Genomic DNA, 25,753 nt, shown 5'->3' with positions numbered 1-25,753 from the left:
TTGCTAGGCTTTTTCTCCCTCTTTCCCTGATGCTGTGTCTCTATTGTGGGGTTTGTATCTATATTTAATCTCTATATTCAAGAGAGAGGGCAAAATGCCAAATTCAAAGGTGAAAGCTTTAACTAGACATCAATAAATTTTTAGAAAGTGAAATTAAAGTGTAACACTGAATATAGTTAGGTCTGGCACAATTAAATGAACACAGTTTGTCTTCTATGATAAATCAGAGTTGGCTTTAATAATGAGATATTTTTACCAGTTGAGATAAAGCTGTAAATTTTTTATGTATCTGTCATTTTATTTAAATAGTCTTTGGAAGATGCTTATTACTTTTTGGATAGGCCCTTGTTTATACTTTGAAGTGAAGTGAAGTGAGCTCACTCAGTCGTGTCCAACTCTTTGCGGCCCCATGGACTGTAGCCCACCAGGTTCTTCCATCCATGGGATTCTCCAGGCAAGGATACTGGAGTGGGTTGCCATTTCCTTCTCCAGGGGAACTTTCTGACCCAGGGATCAAACCCAGGTCTCCCGCATTGCGGGCAGGCGCTTTACCCTCTGAGCCACCAGGGAAGTACCATTCCACTATCTTTCCAGGATGAAGAGTCTTTGAACTAAAAATATATTGCATTTTGGGTAGAGTGAAACTAAATGTGATTTTTTTTTTTAATCCCATACACAAGTACACATTCTTGCAGATTTAATTGGCAAACCTATATTAGATAATTTAGCAAAAGAGCAATCATTATTTTTATCCTTTTATAGTAAAACCTCTCACTTATTCAGAATTTATGGTACTTCAGATGCAGTATTTGTGATTTTTTTTGAGTAAAAATTCAAAATAACTTCTTCCTCTGAATTTTCAGGGCCATACTTTTAAGGGGAAACCTGTCTAAAATCACTAGCTTTTCAAACCAAGGGCTCAAGAAATGAAGGATTCCTTCAGCGTGCCTTCAGCCTCTGGGTCCAGCAATTAATTCTTGTATGTTAAAGGACTTTCATGTTTATGGTACATTTTTATGTAATATAGGCCTATTTTGAATTATAATGTAGGTAACCACATTTTATTTATTGTAGCATTTAGTTTAATCTATAATCTGTACTGCTTGAAGGTAATAAAACTGCATTTTTATTTAAACGTTCTGTAATTAAGACCTTTCCAGGAAGTCATATAGGCCATGTGTTATTCTGAATTAGTGAGGTTTTACTCTCCTAGTGTTGTAAAGAGTTTAAAGCTTTTTAAAATGCTCAACTCATTTAGTTATAGAAATGGAACTTGTAATTTAGGCCAGTTTTGTCTTACCTTGGATATTACTAAAGATTAGAAATATTAGAGTAAGCAAAGTATACATGAACATGAAATGATATTATTCTGTTTAGTATTCTAAAATGGGTAGTGAAAATACAGAATTATCTTAAATGTGTGTCTGTAGATCCACATGTGTATCCACATATTATAGACACTTACTTAGATTTACTGTATCACGAAGCAATTAACTTAGGCTGTTTGACCTGAAATTCTTTTCAGATTTACATTTATTCCATGTGTAAGGAATTTGAATCTTGATGATATAGAAGTCATATTTTAGTTCATCTGTAGTATTAGACTAGGAAAGTTTAGTTACCTTTCTTATTTACACATTCCAAAGAAAGTTGTTATGTTCTGGAATGTGTTTTTAAATTTTATAGTTAAAATACTAAAATACTTAATGTAGAAACCAGGGGGGAGGGAGGGTCTTAAAGCAAGTTTATGGTAGGGAATTGGAGAAGAAGGGAAGAAAGAAGGAATAAAAGCAGAGGGTCTGGTTGAGAGTTGCGGTTGAGGGCCAAAGAAATCCACAAAGCAGACTGGCTCAGAGTCAAGGTGGGACAGGTAAAATGATTGACAGGAAACCATTGAACTACAGTAATTGGATAAAGCTATCTGATCTTTATAAATTTTTTAAAATTCAACTGAGTTTAGCAATACTGGTGGACAGAGTAGTCTTCCTAAGATGTGTTTGGGAAATCTAAGTGATTTGCAAGTCAGCTAGAATTGTTTTTTTTTTTTTAATGACTAGCACTAACAATATCACTAAATTTAAAACAGTTGTTAAATGACTTTGCATGCAGTTATTTTTTATACAAACTAAAATTTCCCATATAAACTTTTACATGTAGAATTTTGTTATTTCTATAACTCAATGACCCATTTACATCACATAACTGATTAGATTAAAAGGCTTTATCTGTAACCAGGCCTTATCTGTGTTTTTACTGATTTAGTAGTATTTTGCCAACAGAAATATATAGGTTATATTTTCAAAATTGGCTTCTTTGCAGGTAGATTCTTGATCTGTCACTTCTAACAGCTACAGTTCCTTCTCGCTTGTTCCTTTTAACATTTTCTCTTGTTTTTCCATAGTAAACTGATTTAAAATTTTATTTTGAAGATGAGTCATGGCTTAATTACAAATTATAACACTTGCAGATGGAAGTGGAGAACGAGGAGAAAAGGATGCAAGCAAAATCACAACATACCCTCCAGGCTCCGTGCGATTTGACTGTGAGCTCCGGGCAGTACAAGTCAGCTGTGGATTTCACCACTCAGGTAGCAGCTGGAACTTTAGGGTATAACTGCATTTTTACAATTGTGTTGAATAGCCTGTTTGTTTAGTTTGGACAAATGTAGCCTGTTAGCCGTGTGTCAAAAGCTATAGCGTCTCTCAAATTTATGAAAGCATATTTATTAGACAGTCCTTTTTAATCTGTGGAATGCTTGTCTAGAGATCTGACTTCTCATCTGTCTTCTGATGGACTGATTTTGTAATTCAAGTCATGAAATTCCTGAAGATAATTTTAAACTCTATAATTTTCTAATTTTTTTATAAGCTGGTCACAAGCTTTGTTACTGTTCAGTGGGAAATGTGCATCCACAAATTCCTTTATTAAGAGCTTTTTAAAACAATTTTAAAACTATTTTGTACCAGTACAGTGTATTAATTTTATAAATGTAAAATTTTATCTGCTGTTAAAGCATTTGCAAAAACCATACATCTTCAGCTTTTTTGTGCAATATTTATAAGAAAATATCAATTTTTAAATTAGAAAACTTTTTTTAAATGTAGAAAGTATTTCAGTTCCTACTAAATCATTGGCATTTGGGTTATATAGCTTAAGCTGTACTATTCAACCTGTATAAAAATAAAAAATTCTTTCTTTATTGTTCAATATATTTCCTTATTTGGTAAGATATTGACAGATATTAAAGTTCTGACAGACATACTGATGTTGTACGTAATTGTGCAGAGCTCAGACCCTCTACCTATATAATTATCCTAGATAGGAGAGAACATTTTGTATGTAGTTACTCATTAAAAAAAGACTTAACAGTTGACTCAGACCAATGTTTTATTAAATTTTAGTGTTATTAAATGGCATTTATAAGTTTAAACTGTATTTTTTAAAAACATTATACATTTTTGTAACTTAACAAAAATATTTTACAGAAGTAAAATTATATTGTTTCTCATTAAATGTAAATGTCTTTACTTCTATTGCCTATTCTTAATGACTCTACAAATTTTAAATAGTGAAACTTGAACTGCTTTCAGTATACTTGTGATAGAAATATAAAATGCATATAATGAAAAAATAAAGCTCTGAATTTTTATTTCAGTGGTTTTGATGGAAAATGGTGATGTCTACACATTTGGGTATGGGCAGCATGGGCAGCTCGGACATGGAGATGTCAATTCCAGGTACTTTAACATCTTGTGTGAAAGTGGGCTTTTTTTCTTCTTTACTTTTTTCCTTCGAAATATATATTTCTACACTCTATATAGTATTTATACCACAGTTTTGGAAAGCGTGGCCCATAAATTATTGGTGGTTCTTGATTTTGTGGTTGAATGCTTTTGTGGGGAAAAATGATTTTGTTGTTTTAGGAGAAAAGTTGATTTACATTTTATACATTTAAAATGAAAGAGCGATTATGATTACCAGGAAATCACACTGCATTCTTCAGAATTAATATCTTCTTAAAGGCTGTTCATGGCAATAGTAAAGACAGTGACTATCCCCAAATGGCATTTTTAATAAATCAGCAAAGGATATATTCATATTATTTGATGTTATCTATTTTAAAATTTTAGCCTAATATTAACATGATATCATCAAAGTTTTTGAATAATTTTCAAACAAAATGGTCACTCAGAGAAACTGTTTAGACTTATCCAGAATAGTTAAGAACTAATTATGGTAGAGACTACTGGACATATTTTATTATTCCTTCTTCCGTACCTCATTTGGTAATAAGGTTTTAGTTGATGACATAATCATGAAACTAAAGGCTTCATTTTCCCACCTCCATTGCAGCAAGATATGGCCGTGTGAACTACAGTGCTGTGTGCCGTTCTGGGTCACTGTTAAAGGGAAGGGGGATACCCTTCCATTTTTCTGTCTCCCCTCCCTGCTTGCTGCCTGGAGTCCATGCCTGGTGGTGGGGAGCTGGAGAAGTCATCACAGCAGTCCTAAGTTGGAAACTGTGTATTGAGAATGGAAGAGCCACAAGATAGAAACAGTCTGGGTCCCTGACACCACGGAACTTCTACAACAGCTCCTTATACTTGGGTGCTTACCTGAGAGAGAAATTCTATTTGTTTAAGTCCTGGTTTCTTGACTTTCATCACAGCAGCTGAGTCCACATCTGCTTAATACAATGAGAGTGCTTTGGGTTAGAAGTGTAGAAAATTCATCTTTATTAGCTCATGTCTTCCCAGAAGATGCTAAAGCAGGATTAGATGTACAAAGAGTTTATTGATAGAAAACTACTGTGAAAGGGAAGAGAACACGAGTCTGCCTGAGGTAGGTCTGACCCCTGTGAAAGGAAAGAGAGAAGAAGAATGGGACAGGAAGAGTCAGGTTACAGTGCATTTCTGACTGAGTGTTAGCCAGGCCAGCGGGGTGTCCTTAAGCCAGGGTGACTTTCGGAAGAGTTCCACATTGGGCAGGACGGGCCAGCTCTCATCCTTCACAGAGCTCAGTCACAAGCTGGTAGCTTCCCAGGGGAAGGATGGCCTCGTGGACCCAAAGAAGCATCGCAGAGTCTGTCAGCCACTTGTGCTCCCTGCAGCGGGTGGTCTTCAGGATCTGAATGGTCCCCATGTATGGCTGCCCCGTCACTGACACCAGGTTTATGTGTAAGTCTGGGAGATATAGGGCCCTTTCAGGCTAGACATGACTCACCAATCCAGTCTGCCACAGAACCTCCTTTCTTTTTGTCTCTCTGCTCTTGCCTAATTCTTCCATGTATTCATAAGATACCTGCCAGAATCAATTGGAACTGTATGATTTCTCACTCACATACACTGAGTCACTCCAGTCATTAAATAAAATCCAGAATTTTCACTTTATTCTGAAATGACTGCATTACTGTGGCAAGGATGATACCATTTACATAGCAAAGACCAGTGATCCTTAATCCTGGCTGCACAGTAGAGTTGCTTGGGGGACTTCAAAAATACCACGCCTGGATTCTAAGTCTAGAATTTTTAAGAGGCATGTGTGGAGAGGTGGGCATTGGGAGTGGGAGATGGTGGCCACAAGGGTTGGATAGAATGCTAGCATCAGTTTTTCCTTAAATGCTCTCAACGCTCTAGTGTGCCTCCAGGATTAAGGAAACACTGTCCATCCTAGAGGGCAGGCTCAGACCTATGTGCAGTGCCACGCACACAAAATGAGGATGAAAGGAGTGTCCTTAGTTGCTTTGATGAATGCTGTTACTAATGAGAAAAGACGGTTGAGGTATCATTGAGTTCAACTTCTCACTAAAAACATAAGTGAAGCATACATTTGATACTTGTTAAGACATTTATAAAACCAGCATAATCTTAGTGACAAGTATTGTGCTTGGAAAGAGAAAAAAGTTTTTAACAAAAATACTTTATCAAATGTCACTGGATATGGCATTTATATTTTGGGCGTTGGATATCACAGAGTGTCAGTGGCTTTGCAGGGTTGAGCAGTTACTATTACAGGCTTTAGAAGGTAGCAGATATTTTGTTTCACAGGGTTAATGACCATCACTCTTGCAGAGACTGAGACAGGGCTTGTAATATGTGGGGAGAAGAATTTGGAAGCTTTTTGTTCTGTTTCTCACAGAAGATTCATGACCCAGAAGAGGATTTAGTAGTATTACCATCATCGTCATCATCATTTTTGCATTGTTACTTAGCTGACAATTATTTTGTGAGTCATGACATAACCTAGGAAAGGTGCTTTACAGTTATATGTGAGAGAGCAATCAGTCATGTGTGCAGCAAGGGGGACACGTCTTCACAAATCAGACTTTGTACTTGGATGTCATTCCGCAGAAAAGAGTTAACAGATAGCTGTGTTTCCTGGTCTTGACTGAGTGGGAGGGAAGTAATGAAAATCATATCTATGATTAAATTGCAACCCTCAGGTGACTGTGCTGTGTGTAGAATGAACAGAATAAGTGCAAGACTCTGCCACCCCTCCTTGAGGTTTAACGGCTTTTGAAAGGGAAGGACCTCACGTCAGCTCTTCAAATGAAGAGGGTACCTAAAAACATTGCCTCCTGGTCCTGATTATAACCCAGCGAGGACCACACCTTGCCTTGCAGTGACTTGCTCAGGCGACAGTATCATAGCAATATGCTAAGTATTTTTAATAGTTTGACTGTATCTTAATGAACTAGGATAGCTTTTAATGTTGAAGTTTAAACAATTAGGGGTTTTTTTAAGGAGATTAAACTCTGGTGGGATTTGTCTTAACTGCCCAAAGTTGTTCTTTCCCAACATGTAAATTTTCACTCCTGGTTCTGTTGATTGAGTTGTCACTGGAAGGCTGACTCCATGTGCTGTGGGGAGTGTCAAGCTGGGGCATGGAATGACATAATGCCTACACGTTGTACCTGGTGGATTAAATGAAAACCAGTCAAAACCATCTGTGCTGTAAACATGCTAGTTACTCTGTTTGTCTGGATCCGTGTGGGATTTGGAAGGCAGGAGCCAGGAACTGTTACAGATTCCAAAAGGAGTTGACCATGTGTATGGAGGGAACAAAGCCTCAATAGCATACCTATTAACTGACTTACCACAAAGCAAAACATTTATAAATATTTTGTTGAAAATAGAGTTGAAAGGTATTTTTTTTAAAGTTTCTCGTAACCAAGTGTTTTTAACTGAAGTTTATTGTATAGCACACATTAGTAATGCGTGATGAATGTAAGATAGATATTGTAGTGTGCATGTGCTGAGGGTAGAAACACGTTATTGGTGTTCTCTATTTCATGTGTTGTCCTGCCAGAGTGACTGAGCCTGATTTTGTCACTTGGTGCCAGTGTGACCTTGGCCAAATTAGTTAACTGTTTTTGTGGCTCAGTTTCTTCCTCTTAAATGGGAATAAATATGTCTCTCAGAAGGTTGTTGTGAGAATTCAGGGAGATAATACGTGTTGTTTTCTTAGCACAAGCGCTTAGCTCATAGTAAATGCTCAATAAATGTTGGCTGTTACTGTTGCTGGTTTTAAAAGGGATTGTCGAAAAGCTTCTGAGGATTTTTATGCATTCACTCATGACTCAGCCCTCTTTTTTGTTTGTTTGTATTCTTCAGTATGCTTCTAAATCTCTGAATTACAAATTATTTTACAATTTTCAGTAAACGTAAACCTGGATGTTGGGGAAGAGACTGTATAGTTTAGATGCCTTTATTCTCTTTTTTTTTTTCCAGTAGAATCTTGATACTTCTAATGTTTCTGAGTTTCATCTTTTTCTTGCTTTAATAAATCCTCCTTCTGTGTTAATATGCTACACATCATGGTGTCTGGAACCATTTAGATGAGGTTTAGATCTTTGTTTCATCTCTTACCAATTATGTAACTGTAATTTACTAAGCCTTAGTTTAAATAATCCCATAGGATTGTTAAAGAATTAATATAGCGTCTACAAAATGCCTGGCATGCATACACATACAGATGTAATGTTTGTTTCCAGTTCTTCCTCTGTTTACCAAATAATTTAATAAATGGACTCTAGTATCATGAAAGAGTTTATTAGAAGAAATGCCACCAACTTTGGGAAAGTCCTTTTTAAAGCACATCAGATCCATACATAGAATTATTTTGATAATCAGTGATATAGTTTGTATGAAAATACTGCATAAACTGCAAACAGATCAACAGTTACAGGAACTTTCCCAATAATTCTTTGTTTGGATCAAACTGGACATTTCTGTGAGGGCTTTGGTGGTGCTTTAGTTGCTTGGTCATGTCCGACTCTGGCAGCCTCATGCACTGTTGCCTGCCAACCTCCTCTGTCCCTGAGATTTCCCAGGCAGGAATCCCGGAGTGGGTTGCCATTTCCTTCTCCAGGGGATCTTCCCAACCCAGGGATAGAACCCAAGTCTCCTGCACTGTAGGTGGTCTCCTGCATTAAAGGCGGATTCTTTACCGACAGCCACCAGGGCAGCCCTGTCGTTCACCACACAGTCCTTCGGCTTGGTAATTGATTATTGCGAAAGCTCATGGTACCTCAGGTTTGAGAACCACTCAGTCTAGCCATACTGTTGCGCCCTCAGGTAGAAACGACTACTCCTTGGAGGCAGAGCCGTTCTGCTTTCCTCCGCTTTTGTTACTACACATCTTGCTGATAGTCACCGCCTTTCATTCTTTGAAAATGTAGTTTTCACAGTGTTTTCCCAGTCTGAGTCTTACCATGCTCCTGAATGGTCCCATACAATATAGACACCTTGACACCTTAGTTAGATCTAGTGAACCTTACTTCCGTATTCATGGTGGTCATTCCCAGGACCCACAGTGGATAGCTCTAACTCTGAATTTTTCATTTTAAACAACACATAATCTGATGACAAATGTTTCTTCTGTTACTTAGCATGGGTTTACTTGGTGTTTGACTGTATCCGTACTTCATTCTCTGCAGCCCTCTACTTTTGTTTACTCTCTAGGATCACTTAACCGAAGTCTGAGGCTGTCATTTATTTTCTTCACCCTTCCCCTTACCAGTCTCCTCAGTTTTCTCACCCTCTTGATGCTAAGGTGTGACAAAGCTTCAGGCATCAATCAGTCTACTTACGTTTTCTGTGTCTCGCTTGGACTTCTGGAAGAAAAGGAAGTCTCTGTACTTACACAGATTGTTATGACTTATAGATTCAGTCAGTCCTTCTACAGTGGGCAGTGATCCCCCTGTTTTCTAGTTTTGAGCTATTTGATTTAAGCCCTTTTGAGAATGTGATGAAGAATATGGGCTGTCTCTTCAGAAAAACAAACATAAGGATATACACTTAAAAGTTTAAATTAAAAGTTTCACCAATCTCTTGAAGCTCACTCTTAGAATTCCTGTAAGTCATTTGGATCTGGGTTAAAACCTTGTGGTCTAGGTTTCTCTTTCTTCCACTCACCATGATACCCTTTGCATAGCATAATCTTCAGATCTTCTCCTCACTCATTTCTTCTTGCTCTTAGCCCTTGACCTCTATTCCTATCACAGCAAAAATGAAAACATTAGATGGGAAGTTCTTCAGCCCAGTGACTCTACAAACCTGCCTGCGTCCATACTTCCTCTATGCTCCTTCTTCACGTTACCCTGAAAGAGGGCCTGCTCATGTCCCCACCCTGAGACCTTTCTGCCTTTCCCATGGGGATCTGATTCTGTTTCTTGTCCCCTCTCTGAACCATATCCCCTCATCTTCACTCTCTCTTTCAGCTTACGCAAGTTCTTAAAAAGGACAGAGCTTCCCCTTCAGCTCTTTTTCCCTCTAACCATTGGTTCCCGTTTCTTTTTCCCTTTCCTGCTAAGATTTTGAAGGGATTTTGTGTAGTCTCTGACCCCACTGTGAGTGCCTTCTTTGCTGCATAGTATCACGCCTGCCTCTACCAAAGACTTCTTGCAAAATTGAGTGGTCATCTGTCTCTGTCTCTGAGGCATTCAGCGTGTACAGTATTCCTCTTTCCTTGAAATGACTCTCTACATAGCACTTTTTCCCAGAGTTCATTGTTTGTTATGACCTAGATTTCTGTGAGCTCTTCTTCCTTTGTTCCTACCTAAATTATAGAAGAAACTTACAATGAAAACTATCTCTTTTCTCTTTTTGTCTTCCTAGATCTTATTCTCTATCTTAAGTGAATGTTGCCACCATCTACCTGTTAACTTAAGCAGAAACTCTTCTTTGCACCAGCCCCTGCCCCCCATTAGCCATTTCCAGAGTCTAGTCAGGTTTGTTCCTTACACAGCTGTCGAAACATTCCTTTCAGTTCACACTGTTCCTAGTTCAGGTCTTCACTATAACTTATCCAGATCATCACAACATTTTCTTAACTAGGTTTCCAGCTGCTAGTCTTGCCTCTTCCCAATTCATTTTTCGCTGCAGCCTGAATAACCATTTAAAAACATATTATATGTAATTAAAAAAAATTTGAAGTGTTACAGCACCTCAGAAACAGAGCTCTTCTGTGTGTGGACTTTCTCTACAGTGATGATTATTCTTCTGTATATACATAGTGATTACTGAAAGTGGTTAATAAAGGATAAATAAGGTGATAGAAGGGTGATTACAAGAACAGATACGACAGAGCCAAGGATGCCATTTATCATAATAGTTACCGTTTGTTAATTACTAACTGTGTACCAATCACTGAGCCAAGCACTTGACATATATGAGCTTTTTCGTACATAGGAACCCTATGGGGTAAACGCGGTTTAGTTTTATCTCCATGTAAAAGAAGAGAAAACTGAACTACAAAAAGGATGAGTAACTTGTTGAGAGTCATGGAATGTTGCTGCTGCATGGTGGAGCCGGGACTCACAGCCAGGCAGTCTGCTTTAGGGTCCGAGCCTGGAGCTGCTGCTGTGGTGCCTCTCATGATATGGTGTTCTAACTCATGAGATACTCTGTATGCTAAAATCTGAAAGTGCAGTGGAAAAAGGTAGAAAAGAAGATGAAAAGTTAATTGACAGTTCAGTGGGAAAAGGGTAGAAAGGAAGACATAAAACTGTTTTGTGTGGTCCTTGGATTGTATTCCGGGTAAATCAGCGCATGATTTTTATTTTATTTAACAAATATTTGTAGAGCTCTCTGACTTACCATTCAGTTTATAAGTTAACTTTTTTTTTTTCTTTTAAAACAAATGTAGGTATAGTCTTTCAGAAAAAATAATAATTCTTTGTCCATAGTTAGAGTAGTAAATTCAAGAAATCTTTTTATGAATCTCCATCATGTCAGTGATTATGTCTTTCTCATCTTTGTGTACCTAATATGAAGACTGGAGATCGGCATAATATAGTACCTAAGTAAGTGTTTGATGAATATTCTTATTAGTGCCTTTTATCTCTTGTTTTTTTAATTACATTGTTTATTGATCTTTATTTCAGTTGGATCTTGAGAGAAATTGACTAAAAAAAATTTTTTTTTTTAACCTAGGGGATGTCCCACTCTTGTTCAAGCATTGCCAGGCCCTAGCACACAAGTTACCGCAGGCAGTAACCACACGGCAGCGCTTTTAATGGATGGACAGGTCTTCACATTCGGAAGCTTTTCTGTAAGGAACTTTTTAAGCATTGATAATGTTGCATTGTACTGTTGCCTCGCAATTTGTCTACATTAGCTATTTTTTCTGGTTTCAGTGAAATTCTTGTATTGTTATTGCACATGCGTATTTCCTGTCTCCATATCCAACGTACACAAAACTGGAAAGAACTTTGCTTTGAAATTAGTTTCTTCTCCAGGGTAGCATTAGAATTTATTAAATTTAACAGCTGTGTTAGATTTGGACATGTTTTAGTCCAGATCAGAGTCTATTAAGCATTCAGTAGAGCTTGTTTCTGTCATTGAAACCTTCCTTCCCAGCTAGCTTGTAAAGAATCAAATTTTTTTCTTAACTTGTAGAATTATATCTATTTTAGAACTTTTTAAAGGCCCAGTTTTCTTGTTAGATTTTTTAGAATTATAGTTTACTTTTTCCTCTTCCTCTCAACTTCTATCTGGCCTGTTTGTTTTGCTCTTTCTCTTTTTTCAAAACTAGAAAATAATCTGAGAATTTTGTATAGTTTGGACATAGGAGAAGTCAAGGAAAAGCTTAATAATACTGTGCTAATAAGCCGATACCATCTGTGATATGGGTAACTCTTCAGAACTCTACAACCTAAGTCTCTGGGGTGCAGTTTGCAACTCTTGATTTTTTTTTTTTTTTAATGTAAATCTGAACTTTAAAAATCTATTATTTGGAAATGATTTTAAGCTTACAGAAATATTGTCAAAAATAAAAATAATGCGTGAAATGCCCGTATGCTCTTGAATCAGCGTCACCTGTTGCAGCATTTTGATCTGTTTGCTTTACTGTCTGTATACTCATGCTCTCACTCTCTCCCACACACTCTGTATATGTGTGTGTAAAACTTTTTTTTTCTTGAGTCCTCTAAGAATAACTTATATGCATCCGGATCCTTTACTCTTAAATAGTTTTGTGTTTCGTCAGTTGATCTGGTGATTCCTCTTTGCACTTTTTTCCCCCTCCAGTCTAAGATCAGGCTTTGTCTTTATTTCTCGTGACTCCAGTCTCCTTTAATCTGTTAACATTTTCACACCTTTTCTGTGTTTATTATGACACTGACATTTTTGAAGAATGTGGTACTTTTTAAAATTTTTTTCCAGAAGATGTTCCTCATTTTTGTTTGTCTAATATTTCCTTGTGCTTAGATGCAGGTTGTGCATTCCAGACCAAAACACCATGTGAGTGGTGCTGAGTCCTTCTCAGGGCATCACAGCCATCTGGGGGCACAGAAGGCCTACCTGCCCCTCACTGGTGATGGAATTTTTGATCACCTATAGGATTTTTTTGATATCACTACTGCATAGTTAGAATTTTTTCCCTTGAAACTAATAAACAGTCTTTGAATTGACACTGTTAAGTCTTAAATTTCCCTCTAGATTTAGCATCTATTGATTGTTCTTGCCTGAACCAGTCTTTACTATAATGGTTGCAAAAATGAAGATTTCTCCAACCATAGCACCCCCTCACATTCACCTGTCAGCCCATTGGGTTTTAGTGTAAGCAGAAGTCCATTTAATATTTGTTTGTCATCTTATTATTGGTATAGACATGCATGTTTCTTTTTTATTCATTACTGTACTTAATTTATCATTTGAATGTTTAGATTGGCTCAGATTTCACTAGTGGGAGATCCTTCACGCTGGCTTCTGTGTTCTGATAACATGCCTCTTTTTTTTTTTTTTTAAGTACTACCTTACTTCCTGGCATAACAGGTTGTTCCAGGCTTATCTGTTTGAGTTCTAGAATCAGCTATTTCTCTAAAAACCTAGGTTGCTTTTAGCGGGGAACACTCCTGGACAGCAGCTGAGCACTAGGTGTATTCACTGCATCCCCAGTACTCATGTATGTGCATATAGACATACATACATTTGTGTATTTCAGAAATCATAAGTCCACACTGGTACCTCCAGCCCATTCCCCTAGGATTCTTTCTTACCTTGTCCCATTTCATATTTATGTTCCTTCTTCTTGGCTCCCAACAATATCAATGTATTTATTTCTCATTTACTTAGTCCTAAAATATGCAGGTCAGGAAGCAACAGTTAGAACTGGACATGGAACGACAGACTGGTTCCAAATAGGAAAAGGAGTATGTCAAGGCTGTATATTGTCACACTGCTTATTGAACTTCTATGCAGAGTACATCATGAGAAATGCTGGGCTGGAAGAAGCATAAGCTGGAATCAAGATTGCCGGGAGAAATATCAATAACCTCAGATATGGAGATGACAGCACCCTTATGGCAGAAAGTGAAGAGGAACTAAAAAGCCTCTTGATGAAAGTGAAAGAGGAGAGTGAAAAAGTTGGCTTAAAGCTCAACATTTAGAAAACGAAAATCATGGCATCTGGTTCCATCACTTCATGGCAAATAGATGGGGAAACAGTGGAAACAGTATCAGACTTTATTTTGGGGGGGCTCCAAAATCACTACAGGTGGTGACTGCAGCCATGAAATTAAAAGACGTTTACTCCTTGGAAGAAAAGTTATGACCAACCTAGATAGCATGTTGAAAAGCAGAGACATTACTTTGTCAACAAAGGTCCGTCTAGTCAAGGCTATGGTTTTTTCCAGTGGTCATGTATGGATGTGAGAGTTGGACTGTGAAGAAAGCTGAGCGCAGAAGAATTGATGCTTTTGAACTGTGGTGTTGGAGAAGACTCTTGCGAGTCCCTTGGACTGCAAGGAGATCCAACCAGTCCATTCTGAAGGAGATCAGCCCTGGGATTTCTTTGGAAGGACTGATGCTGAAACTGAAACTCCAGTACTTTGGCCACCTCATGTGAAGAGTTGACTACTTGGAACAGACTCTTATGCTGGGAGGGATTGGGAGCAGGAGGAGAAGGGGACAACAGAGGATGAGATGGCTGGATGGCATCACGGACTTGATGGACGTGAGTCTGAGTGAACTCCGGGAGTTGGTGATGGACAGGGAGGCCTGGCGTGCTGTGATTCATGGGGTCACAAACAGCAGACATGGCTGAGCGACTGAACTGAACTGAACTGAAAATATGTCTAAAATAGTTTTATATTTGCTTTTCCCACACTACTATAAAAACAAATTCACTAAAAAGAGTTCAGGATTTGTCACTCTTGCTCCTACCCCGCCCCCCCCCCAACCTTGTCCTACCCCAGGACTGAAGTCATACTGTGTTCATGAGGTACCATGTTCTTAAGTTACTGTGTTCATAAGTTACTTGGTTCTTTTCCCCCACACCCTTTCAGTGGGGTTATGTTATTCCTTTGGAATAGAATCGGGTTCGTTTGTTTTCCTTTTCTGTTTCTTTCAACTTTATTTAACGTGGATGAAAGTAGGTAGAGCTAGTCGAGTCTTTGAAAGAGACGACAGTCAAAGATCACCTTCCTTCCCTTGTTCCTGAAGACAGGACCTTTTACCTGGTCCATTTTGTCTCACCCTATCCTGGGACAGGGGTTCATCTCCTTATAGTGAGTAAGATCTGATCTCAGGGAGGGGGCAAAGGAGGGGTGACCTTTAGGCATGGAGATAACTTAGCCTTGAACAATGAGTGAGGCTGCCCAGGAATGCCCAAGGTATGGCAGAAAAGAGATGGATGAAAGGAGTGTCGCCGAGTCAGATTCCTCTTCTCCCTCTTGTAACTGTCTTCCCAGCCCTTTGTAGAGGTCGTTGGTTTAATTGTTGACCTCTAGCGTGTCCTCTCAACCTGGAGCTCTCAGACTTCCATGGAGAGTGGTCTGTGACCCAGTGCACCATTTAAGTTTGCTTTTAAGTTTAAGGATCCCTCCTCCCACATCCTTAGATGTAGTTTTAGTTTTTGAATGTGTAGAACTTAACATGTTTCTACAAGTTAAGTTATGAAAAAATGGTGTTCGCACCCTAGTGTATTCCCTCTCTCATCTTTGGCACCCTACTCCGCTTCACACCATGCTTGTTGGTTATGAAGATCATTGTTTTCCAGTTTCTCCTTCCTGTGTTTATTATTTTTAAGATTAATAAATAAGTACACACACTATCTGTATCTGCATTGACATAGGTAAAAATATAGTATGTGTGTAAATGTATATACACATATATATGTAATTATTTCTCCATTTTTATTTTCAAAGTGTAGCCTTTTATATATACTCTTCTGTACATTGTCTTTTCACTTTACTGTATCTCCTAGAAGTCATTCCTTCTCAGTTCATAGAGCTTTTCATAATTCATATTTTACATCTGCATAGCATATGGTGTGTGTGTGTAAATATATACATAGTAGTTTATTTGATCAATTTCTTATGCTTAGACAGTTAAGTACTTTCTAATATTTTGCAACAACAGCAATGAATATTGTTAGAGGTGTGAAGTAAGATTGTTGGGTTGAAGGCTAACGCCTGGGTAGTTTTGTGAGAGTTTTCCCTCTGTTTTGCGTTCTCACCAGCAGTCCATGAGCGCGCCTCTTTCTCCACGGCCTTGCCAGCAGAATGTGTTGTCTGTCATACCTTTTCATTTGTGTCAGCCTGATGGGTGAGAAATGGCCCTGCATACTTGGAAGGCTTTTTCCTGTGGCTGGTGTTCAGAACCTTCAAGTTCTTGCTGTGTGTGGCATTTTCACATCAAGGTTTGGGTTTTCCCCTTGGGGGGATTATTTTGTCAGCTCTCCTCTTCTGTTCTCCTTCTGAAGCCTTTTGTGCCTTGCATTCTCCACTCAGTGCCACCCCCACCCCAGCCCTGGCACCTCCTCTTCAGCCCTGGCCCCCCGGGGCTTGTAGAGGCAGGTGGGTGAAGAAAATTTTGGTTTTTTCCTCTGGTTTCAGGTAACTTAAAAGTTGTGAGATCCACTATTTCCTAATACTGATGAAGGCTTGAATCACGTGTGGTTTTCTTTGCTCTGTGTTGGTTTTATGTTGTTTTGAAAGGAATGTGAATGGTAATACTTAGAATCAGACAGTCATTACTGTCTTCTAGCCCCAGAAGCCCCAGGTGTGAACTTCTGTATATTTAAACATGGCTTATGTATAACCATGTTTTGAATCCCATGGGGCTGTCCAGGCACCTGTCACAGTTTTAGACTGCTTTCCTTCGAATTAGTTGGTTGACAGTAGAGGAATAAATATTTATGTCAGTAGTCAATGAAAAATATAATTTCTTTCCCTCCAGAAGTATAATAAATATCTCAATATGATGGACACATTCCTTATGCTGCTGTTTTGTCAAAAAATAAGGACAGACTTTGAAAGAAGCCGAGCATAAACACTGAAATTTCTTGGCTTCTTCTCTGATCATGTGCTGCTTCTCTGATCATGAGCCTCTGTTCGTTCCGCCCAGAGATTGAAGCTCTATTGCTTTTGCAGTTTGTGGCTCTGTTTTCTTGGTGTGGTGTTTAAGGAATGGTAGGACTCATTAGAAACCTCATAGTTGGGAGAGAATTCAGCCACAGCATTTGCAGTGCTCTAGGCTCCCTGGGTCTTTGAGGCGGAGGCAGTTTGCTGTGGTTTCTCATTCCCATTACTTGTAGTGAACCCTGGCTGCTATGGTGCAGCACTGTCTGCCGTCCAGGGGGCGTTGGAAAGGGTAATGCTAACAGAGAGTGTGTCAGAGAGAGAGTCTCAGCTGGGGGGTAGATGAATATTTACCAGTCCAACATTCACTTTGATTTACAGCTACCAGCTTACTAGTGAGAAACTTCCTATTACTTTTTAAATTAAACTCTTCTCTAACCTATGGACAGCCATACTTTTAAAGTGAGTTAACAGTTACTTAAGACAGCATAATAATTCTTCTCTTTATCTTGAAACATGAATGAAGTAACTTACTAACACATGATCATGTGTGAAAAGATGTAATTTCCTAATTGTATTCACAGCTGCAGTAGTCATTATTTTTTATCTTTTACCCAAATGTTTTTAGACTCTCTTGAGTTTGATACTAACATTTTGTTGGACTGTCAACTTAAAATATCAAAGTGGTTTTTTAAATGAATGCTTTGTATTACTACTTTTTAAATACATTGTATATTTATTATACTTTTCATTTAGATGTTAAAAACAGTACAGTATTTCAGGGAGATTCCTTACATGGAAAAATATTTCAACTTCATTATTATTTTTTAATATATTCTTTGTGGTTTATTAATATTAAGGGGAGAATGCCTAAGAATAATAGAAATTACTTCTTTATCCAAGTTTGGTCCAAATTTCATGTGAATTTCATTTATTTAAAGAAAGAAACAGCCAACAACTGATGAAAAATTATGTCTCATAGAGCTATTTTTGTCTACTGTTTCCTTAACTTTATAGAAAATTATAAATTATTTATTTAGTCATGTTGTTAATGTGGTTTATTTAATCTTTTAGAAAGGACAACTGGGCAGACCAATTTTGGATGTGCCATATTGGAATGCAAAACCAGCTCCCATGCCTAACATTGGATCAAAATATGGAAGAAAAGCTACCTGGATAGGCGCAAGTGGGGACCAGACTTTCCTACGAATTGATGAAGCACTTATTAATTCTCATGTGCTTGCTACATCAGAAATTTTTGCCAGTAAACACATTATAGGTAATACCCCCCCAAAACAAATCTCCCTCTGAAAGCAAATGGTTCATCTTTCCCTATTACATGTTGTCCTGTAGCTTTTTGTTTTCTTTCTGTTCGAAGAAGTTTAAAAGAAGCTTTTAAGTGCCTGTGTTTATATGTATGTATGCACGGAAAGAATGAAATTATTTGGAGACTAGTTTATAAATTAGAGAGTGTTGGAAATAGGAACCTAATTGTATGATATAAAACCTGTATTAGAAAGAGGAAGTTTTCTGTATCGGTTCTTGATAAATAAATGATAGAATTTCGCTATGGAAATTTCGCTACATAAATCAGACTTTAAAGTTTCATTGAGACCAAGGTGTCAATTTATACTTGTGTCTATGATATCATGAATAATTATATAATAGGGTGGTATAGTATGGAAATTAAGAGCATGTGTTGTGGATTTAGAAAGCCTGAGGTTTTAGTCCACATTCTGCTATTTAAAGGTTTTTAGTTACCTAACCCCTAAGTCTTAGTTCAGTTTCTTCATCTATTAAATGGAGATAGTTATAATACTTACGTTATAGGAAATTCTTATAAGTTGGGGGAGTGTGAAAAGGTAGTGCGTCTTTAAAATACATAATTTTTTTTTTCCCAAGGCTTGGTACCTGCTTCTATATCAGAGCCTCCTCCATTTAAGTGTCTTCTGATAAATAAAGTGGATGGGAGCTGTAAAACTTTTAATGACTCTGAACAAGAGGACCTGCAGGGATTTGGTGTGTGTCTTGATCCTGTGTATGATGTCATTTGGAGGTGAGCTTCTCCATTTTTAAGAGAGTAATAAATATGTTTTGATCAAATTGTACTTTGGAATATGAAAGCCATGTACAGGCAGACTTTTCATCGATGAGAACTCTCTTGTTCAGCTGTTAGCTACACTATTGCAGTGCCTCCCCGGGACCTCTCCAGTATAGTGCAGCAGTTAAAAACATGCATTCTGAGCCAGGCTGCCTAGGTTTATCCCTCTTGCACACTTTGCTTTCTTTGTCAGTGTGAAGAGGTTACTTTGACTCTGCATGTCTTACTTTTCTCATTTATAAAATAGGGATACTAATGGGGCCTCATAGGCTATCATGAGAGTTGAAGAACTTAGGGCAGAGGCACGTAGTAAGGTGCTATGAAAGACTTTGTCACTGTCGTTATTGTAAGCAGTTTCATGTTCAAGAGTTCTCTTGTTCATTATTTTTAGTCTGTCAGCAGTCTTACCTGTATTATACAGAATTCACTCTATTTCTTGGTTCTGTAAATATCTAATTATTACCAACTATGTAGATGAAATTATGCCAAAGACTACAGAATAAATAAAACCAATGAACCTTGCCCTTAGGAATGTACATAACAAAATTCCCATATTGGTAGAGAAATACACTGGTTTATCAAACTCTGAGAGTTTTAAAAATGTACAGATGGATACAGGTACACAAGCAATCCAAGAAATTATATTGCATTTGTTTAAAATTTACTATAGTGCTTTATATACATGAGTCAGGGAAGGAGTTATGCCAGATTTCTAGCTTTGATGACTAAAAGGAGTCATGCCTTTACCAGAGTGGCACATCACAGGACTTACTTTTTCTTCTCCCTCGAGTTGTTTATTCGGCTAGCCTTAGTTGGCAGGAGAAGACTTTCTCTGTCTTCTTTCTTCTGCCCATTCCTACTTGCCTTTCTACCAGCCGGCCAGGTCTTAAAAGGCCGTATTTTCTATCAGTTGTGAGTCATGATTCCAAGTGAAGGAGTTACAGTGCTTCCAGGTTGCTGACAAGCTTACTGTCTCATTTGGGCATTTTGTGAGGCAACTTGGCGGCCAGAATTGAATTGAGTAGTGCTTTTTGATTCCCCAGCAGCAATATACAGGATGGATCAGATAACAAGAGGCTGGGGGGTGAGTAGTCTTAAAGTGATTCTTGTGATGACATGAGGCCCTGGGAACCAGAATTAGAGTGGTCACAGTGAAATAAATGGCAGGGATAGAGAAGCAAATAATGAAAAGGTAGATTTTGTGTTCAGTTATTTACTGATTAGAAGTCGGTACAAGAGATTTAGCTACCAAAGAGCGAGCTCTGGTTTGGACCTATGTTTAAATTGATGTTTTATTTTCCATGATCCTTATAATGTGTTTTAGTTTTAAACCAATTAAATTTGCATTAATAGAATAAAACGAAAGCTGGCAGTATGGAATTTGTTTCTGGATACATTTGATAGATTAGAAATGCACTCTTTAACTTAGAAATAATGGTAGGAGTAGATTCTAATGATATAACTAGAGTCATTTTCCTGGAGCCTTAACAGAACTATGACGTGTGGTATGTGGTTAGGTGAACCTTGCCTTTTCCACATATGGTGGTAGCAGGGAGACAGGTGATCTCAGATGCCTGGCCAGGTCTCTGATCATTTACACCCTTATTCCAAAACAGAGATTAAAACCTGAAGGGCAGTCTCCTCCTATGTTTCAGTGAAACAGCTGGAAGTTGGAGAGTTTCTTTTATTTTGCTGACTTCTGGCAGCTTTGTGTCCGTTGTGTTTTTCAGTAAGGTACCTGCATTTTACTCCATCACAGACACTACAGATTCAGTATTAGCTTACTCTGACTTTCCTTCCTGTCCAAGCCTGCATCCTTTTGTAGTCTTAACAATAACTTCTCCTGAATAATTAGAAACTTCATGCCTATAAAGAGCAGATGAATGTTAGTAGCAGTTTTATTTTTCATTTCAAAATTTACAGAACTGTCACATGAATCTGTGTTGCTAGTTTTTTAAAAGACAAAGCAAATATACAAACAGTAAGAATGATGTGGTCTGTCTCCATGTCTTTTTTCCTCCCCCATACCAAATCCCACTAACTTCCTCCGTGGGTCACAAAGTGTGGTTTATATTGTGTGATACCTTTCAAAATGCATGTCTTTTGTGTTTTTTATATATAAATAACTGCAAGTAGCAGACTGATAGATTAAATTAAAAAGCAATAACCCAATAATATTAATGCTACTAATTATAGCAGCAGTTAATATTTTCATATAATTTATTCTCTGCAAAGGATTATTTTTAAGTATGGGGTTTAAAAATAATTCTTAATTGTGATAAAAAACATAAAATGTACTATCTTAATCATTTTTAAGTGTACAGTTCAGCAGTGTTAAATATAGTCACATTGTTGAACAGTAGCTCTCTGGAACATTGTCACTTTGTAAAACTGAAACGTATGCAAAGAACACCTGTTTCTCCCTCCCTCCCACTCCTGACAACCACCTTTCTACTCTGTTTCTGTGCCTTTGCCTTCTTCAGATGTGTAAGTGAAATTGTACACTGATTCATTTTGTGATGAGTTTATTTCACTTAGGGTCATGTCATCAGGGTTCATCCACATTGTAGCCTGTGACCGGATGGAGTTCTTTCTTTCTTTTTTAAAGCTGGATGGTAGTTCTTTGTTTTCTACCACATTTACTTTATCCCTTCACCCATCAAAGGATGTTTGGGTTGCTCCAACCTCTTGGCTATTGTGGATAATGCTGGTCTGAACGTGAGCATACAGATATCTCGTCAGGATCCTGCTTTCAGTTCTTTTGACTGTGTACCCAAAGTGGGACTGCTGGATTTAAATGCTTATATATTTAGTAAGTTTGGATCATCAAGTGCCATTGATTGAGAAGATCATCCTTTCTAAACTGATCTGAAATGTTGACTGTATCTAACATGAATAAGATTTTCTAGAGGATCAGTGTTTTCTGTGTAGACATCCCAGCTGTGAAAAATGAGGATTTGTTCTTCCTTCCCATGTACTTTTGAACCTGTGCTTTAGAAACTGTGTAAAAGATTATCCGTAGCAGCATTTTTTTTAATAGTAGAAGACTGAATGGTTTTCATATTTTGCTATCAGTAATAAAATGGACAAATAGTTGTGATATAGTCATATGAGCTAATACCCTTACAACAGTGAGATTGAGTGAATTTGCAGCCACATAGCACTGTGTAAATACAAATTGTAAGAATATTCTTTTGTTTGAAGGAAGCAAGCCACAAAAGAATACACAAAGTATGTATCGTGTTCATAGACAATTCAAAACACAAAACTTAAATTATATGCTATTTTGATACAAACATGAAAAGCCGAAAAGAAAAGCAAGAAGATAATAAACTTTTGAAATTCAAGATACTTGTTCCTTTTGAAAGGGGAAGGAAAGGAATTGAGCAGGGAGGATGGCAACAGGATACTTAATAGATAAATGATAATGTTCCTTTTACTAGTGTACATCATGTCATTATTCTTCATGCTTTATTTTGAAAATATTTTGTTACTGCTCTTTTGCGTTAACTCAGTAGTTGATAAAACAGCTTTTCCAAAAAAAGTTTAATAAATAAAAGACTGCGTTTTGAGAATTTTGTTATGGAAGAGATGAAAGAAATGAGATAGTGGCAGGATGTCATTGTGGGTTCTTCATAGTATTCATGATGCATTACTGTTGATTAGTAAGATTCAGCATCTCCATTCCGAAGAACAGCATTCCGTGTCCCTTGCCCACTTTTGGTTTTGGATTATCTCTTTTTGGGTTGCAGGAGTTCCTCTCCATTATGGCTATTGTTGTTTCATCTTGTGTGTTTTGTGTATTTTCTTTTGACTTTACACTTTTTCTTATGGAGTTTTGCTGTACAAAGGTTTTATATTTCTAAGTACACATTAGACTTTAAAATATACTCTTGCTTTATTTTCATGCAATAATGTGATACATATTGCTGTTTTGTTCAAATTTTTTATGGTAGCATAAATCATTTTATATTTTTAGCTCAGATATGGAAAGTAATGAGCTGCATTTTGTCCTGTTTGAGCTGGCTGTATTCTCTTTGTGTCATCAATTTTGCTTAAAATGTTTTTAAAAAATGAAACTGTATGTTGAGGTGCTGTAACCTTTTTCTTGAAAGGTTTCGGCCAAGCACTAGAGAACTGTGGTGCTACAATGCAGTGGTTGCTGATGCCCGACTTCCTTCTGCAGCAGACATGCAGTCCCGATGTAGTATTCTGAGTCCTGAGCTGGCCTTACCGACGGGCTCAAGGGCTCTCACCACCCGGTCTCATGCAGCTTTGCACATCCTAGGTAGGGTTGGTGTTTGATGATCAACTAATTTTCGTTAATGTGTCCTGAAGATTTTTTTTTAAAGAGTATTTAAATTTGTGTATCATTCTGTCATGTTTGTTAAATAATAATGTGCTAGGTGCAAAATAAGTTAAATCTTCTAACTTTAAAAGGTTTCTCATACAGAAAAAAGTACATTAGACTTATACCAACACCATGAAAGATTTATATATTCCCAAATATAAAGCAGCCCTGAACATAATTTTCCTAACAGGTAAATCTTTTAAAATAATGTTTTTTGCTTACTTTGAATACATAAACTTTAGTGAAGCAGGTTAAATATTCAAATATATAATTACAGTATTTAATTTTTGTGCATTCTTTTAAAATAAATTCTATAAAAATATATTATTTTATAATTACCACTTCTGTTTCTTCTTACATAACAGTTTTCCACAGCACATTAAATTTACTTCTAATTAATTAATTTGAGGTAAGCATTTTTACAACATCTGGGAACCATTGTAAACATGCCAAACTAGCATTGATTAAGTTCATCTCAGGCTCCTGTGTCTTCCTCAAATAGTTCCTTAAGAATCAATCTAAAGTCTTAATCATTGGTAAGCAGAAAAAAAAAGAGTCAATCTGAAGTGATTCATAGAGTTTGATAAATGACGGACCTTGTAAGGACTCAGATATTAAATAAGCTCTTGCAACTTTTCAGAGAGAGTTTTGTGCGAAACATTGTCATACAACATATATTTAAATATGATAGTTAACACAAGCAAAGGATAATTTGTATTGGTTTTAAGTATCTTCCATGAAATGCTTGGTGTGAATTTGTTGAGCACATTTCGAGTTTGCTGTTTTAATTTATCACCTCCAGCATCTCAGATATTACGAATACTAGGGGAAGTGTTCATTCAAGCAGTTGAATTTTCATTTGTTTGATTTTAGGTTGTCTTGATACCTTGGCAACTATGCAGGATTTAAAAATGGGTGTTGCGAGCACAGAGGAGGAAACTCAAGCAGTGATGAAGGTTTATTCCAAAGAAGATTATAGTGTAGTAAACAGGTTTGAAAGTATGTACATTTATGTTGAGGAAATACTGTCTTATAAATGAATTACATGGATGTTTTAAAATGTCAATTACCATTTGCGTCTTTTTAGGTCATGGAGGGGGCTGGGGCTACTCTGCTCACTCGGTGGAAGCTATACGTTTTAGTGCCGACACCGATATTTTACTTGGTGGCCTTGGTCTGTTTGGAGGTAGAGGAGAATATACTGCTAAAATTAAGGTAAGCAGTCCATTCACACTGTTGTTCTCTGTGTTTGAAGATGATCATTTTAACTTGATTTATTAATTTATAGAATGCCTCCTCTAATAAAGGACCTGAGGAAACATTGCTACGATCAAATAGAGTAATAATAAATCATTAACTCATGAAAAATTCAGAAGTCAAATTAAAAAGGAGTAAAATAAATAGAAAATGACTTTTCAATCATTTTAGGTTGAAAAAGGCATTAGCAGTCAATCTCAGTCTTCTGTGTACCTTTCTCTCTGCATACTTTCTTGTAGCCATTTTAATGACAAGATACAGGGGCATTTTGATGTGGCTTTAAAATTTTTTAGCATTTATATATCACCAGATGCTATGTAAACATACATCATCACCACAGACATAGGGGGACCAGGGATGAAGTGAGTAAGGGGATGGATTGCATCTGGTAGAGAGTCAAAAAACAACCAGGAGTCATAAGTTTACTGCACTATGCATGTCAGAAAGGGCCACCTGTTACACTAAGTAAAGGATCTGCTCAGTCTTTAAAAATTCACTGATAGCTTGAATGTTCTGTTGTCACATTATCTGATTTTCTCTTAAAGTGAAAGAGAAAACTGTCATTTATGCCTTAACTTCAGTAGCAGGCTTCATAAAAAATTTCTCAGTTAAATGCTACTGTAGTCCCAGTCTTTATCTTCCTTACCTCAGTTAACACAATTTAATCTGATTGAGCTTTTCTTTGATACAATTTCTTCACACGGCTCCCAGAACACCAGGCTTCGTTTTCCTCCGGTCTCTTTGGCTGCTCTTCTTAGTCTCCCGCTGGTTGCTCATCATCTTCCTGATCTGTAAATGCTGGAGTGCCAGAACTCAAAGTCTTGGACATCTTTTTAAAGTCTGCTCACCCCACAGTGATCCAGCCTGATGGCTTTAAGTGTTTTTCTTTTTATCACTCTTACACTTAATAGACCTCCAAAGTCATTTACACAGCTGCCTACTCTGCATCTCCATGTGAATAGCTAACAGGTATTTGGGGTGTAACATACTCAAAACCAGGCTTCTGACATCTTCTCTAAACCTCCTGTTCTGTTGTCCTTCCCCATCCCATTTAACGGGCTCACAGTAGAATTAACTTTATTATTCCAGTTGCTCAGGCCAAAAATCTTGAAGTCCTGCTTGACTGCCTTCTGTCTTTCACATCCCACATTCACTGTAGCAGCAGATATTGTTGGCTGCACTTCAAAAATAAATCCAGGATCTAACTACTTCTGAAAACTGTCGCTAGTACTAGGTTGGT

At 37.4% G+C, this 25,753-nt stretch overlaps 1 protein-coding gene across 1 annotated transcript in view; it reads left to right on the top strand.

Moving 5' to 3' along the window:
- MYCBP2 (MYC binding protein 2) overlaps nucleotides 1-25,753 on the top strand; it is a 265,188-nt gene that overhangs the window by 104,320 nt on the left and 135,115 nt on the right. Inside the window, exons 19-26 of the mRNA XM_068984559.1 lie at nucleotides 2,468-2,587; nucleotides 3,656-3,737; nucleotides 11,436-11,553; nucleotides 17,879-18,083; nucleotides 18,707-18,860; nucleotides 23,021-23,193; nucleotides 24,130-24,255; nucleotides 24,344-24,471. Of these exons, the coding sequence (XP_068840660.1) occupies nucleotides 2,468-2,587; nucleotides 3,656-3,737; nucleotides 11,436-11,553; nucleotides 17,879-18,083; nucleotides 18,707-18,860; nucleotides 23,021-23,193; nucleotides 24,130-24,255; nucleotides 24,344-24,471 (1,106 nt within the window). The remainder of the gene's footprint in view (nucleotides 1-2,467; nucleotides 2,588-3,655; nucleotides 3,738-11,435; nucleotides 11,554-17,878; nucleotides 18,084-18,706; nucleotides 18,861-23,020; nucleotides 23,194-24,129; nucleotides 24,256-24,343; nucleotides 24,472-25,753) is intronic.

The sequence above is a fragment of the Capricornis sumatraensis genome, chromosome 12, assembly GCF_032405125.1.
Source record: "Capricornis sumatraensis isolate serow.1 chromosome 12, serow.2, whole genome shotgun sequence".
Taxonomy (NCBI): domain Eukaryota; kingdom Metazoa; phylum Chordata; class Mammalia; order Artiodactyla; family Bovidae; genus Capricornis; species Capricornis sumatraensis.
The sequence above is the reverse complement of the archived record's forward strand: the minus strand, read 5'-3'. Positions and strand labels throughout refer to the sequence as shown.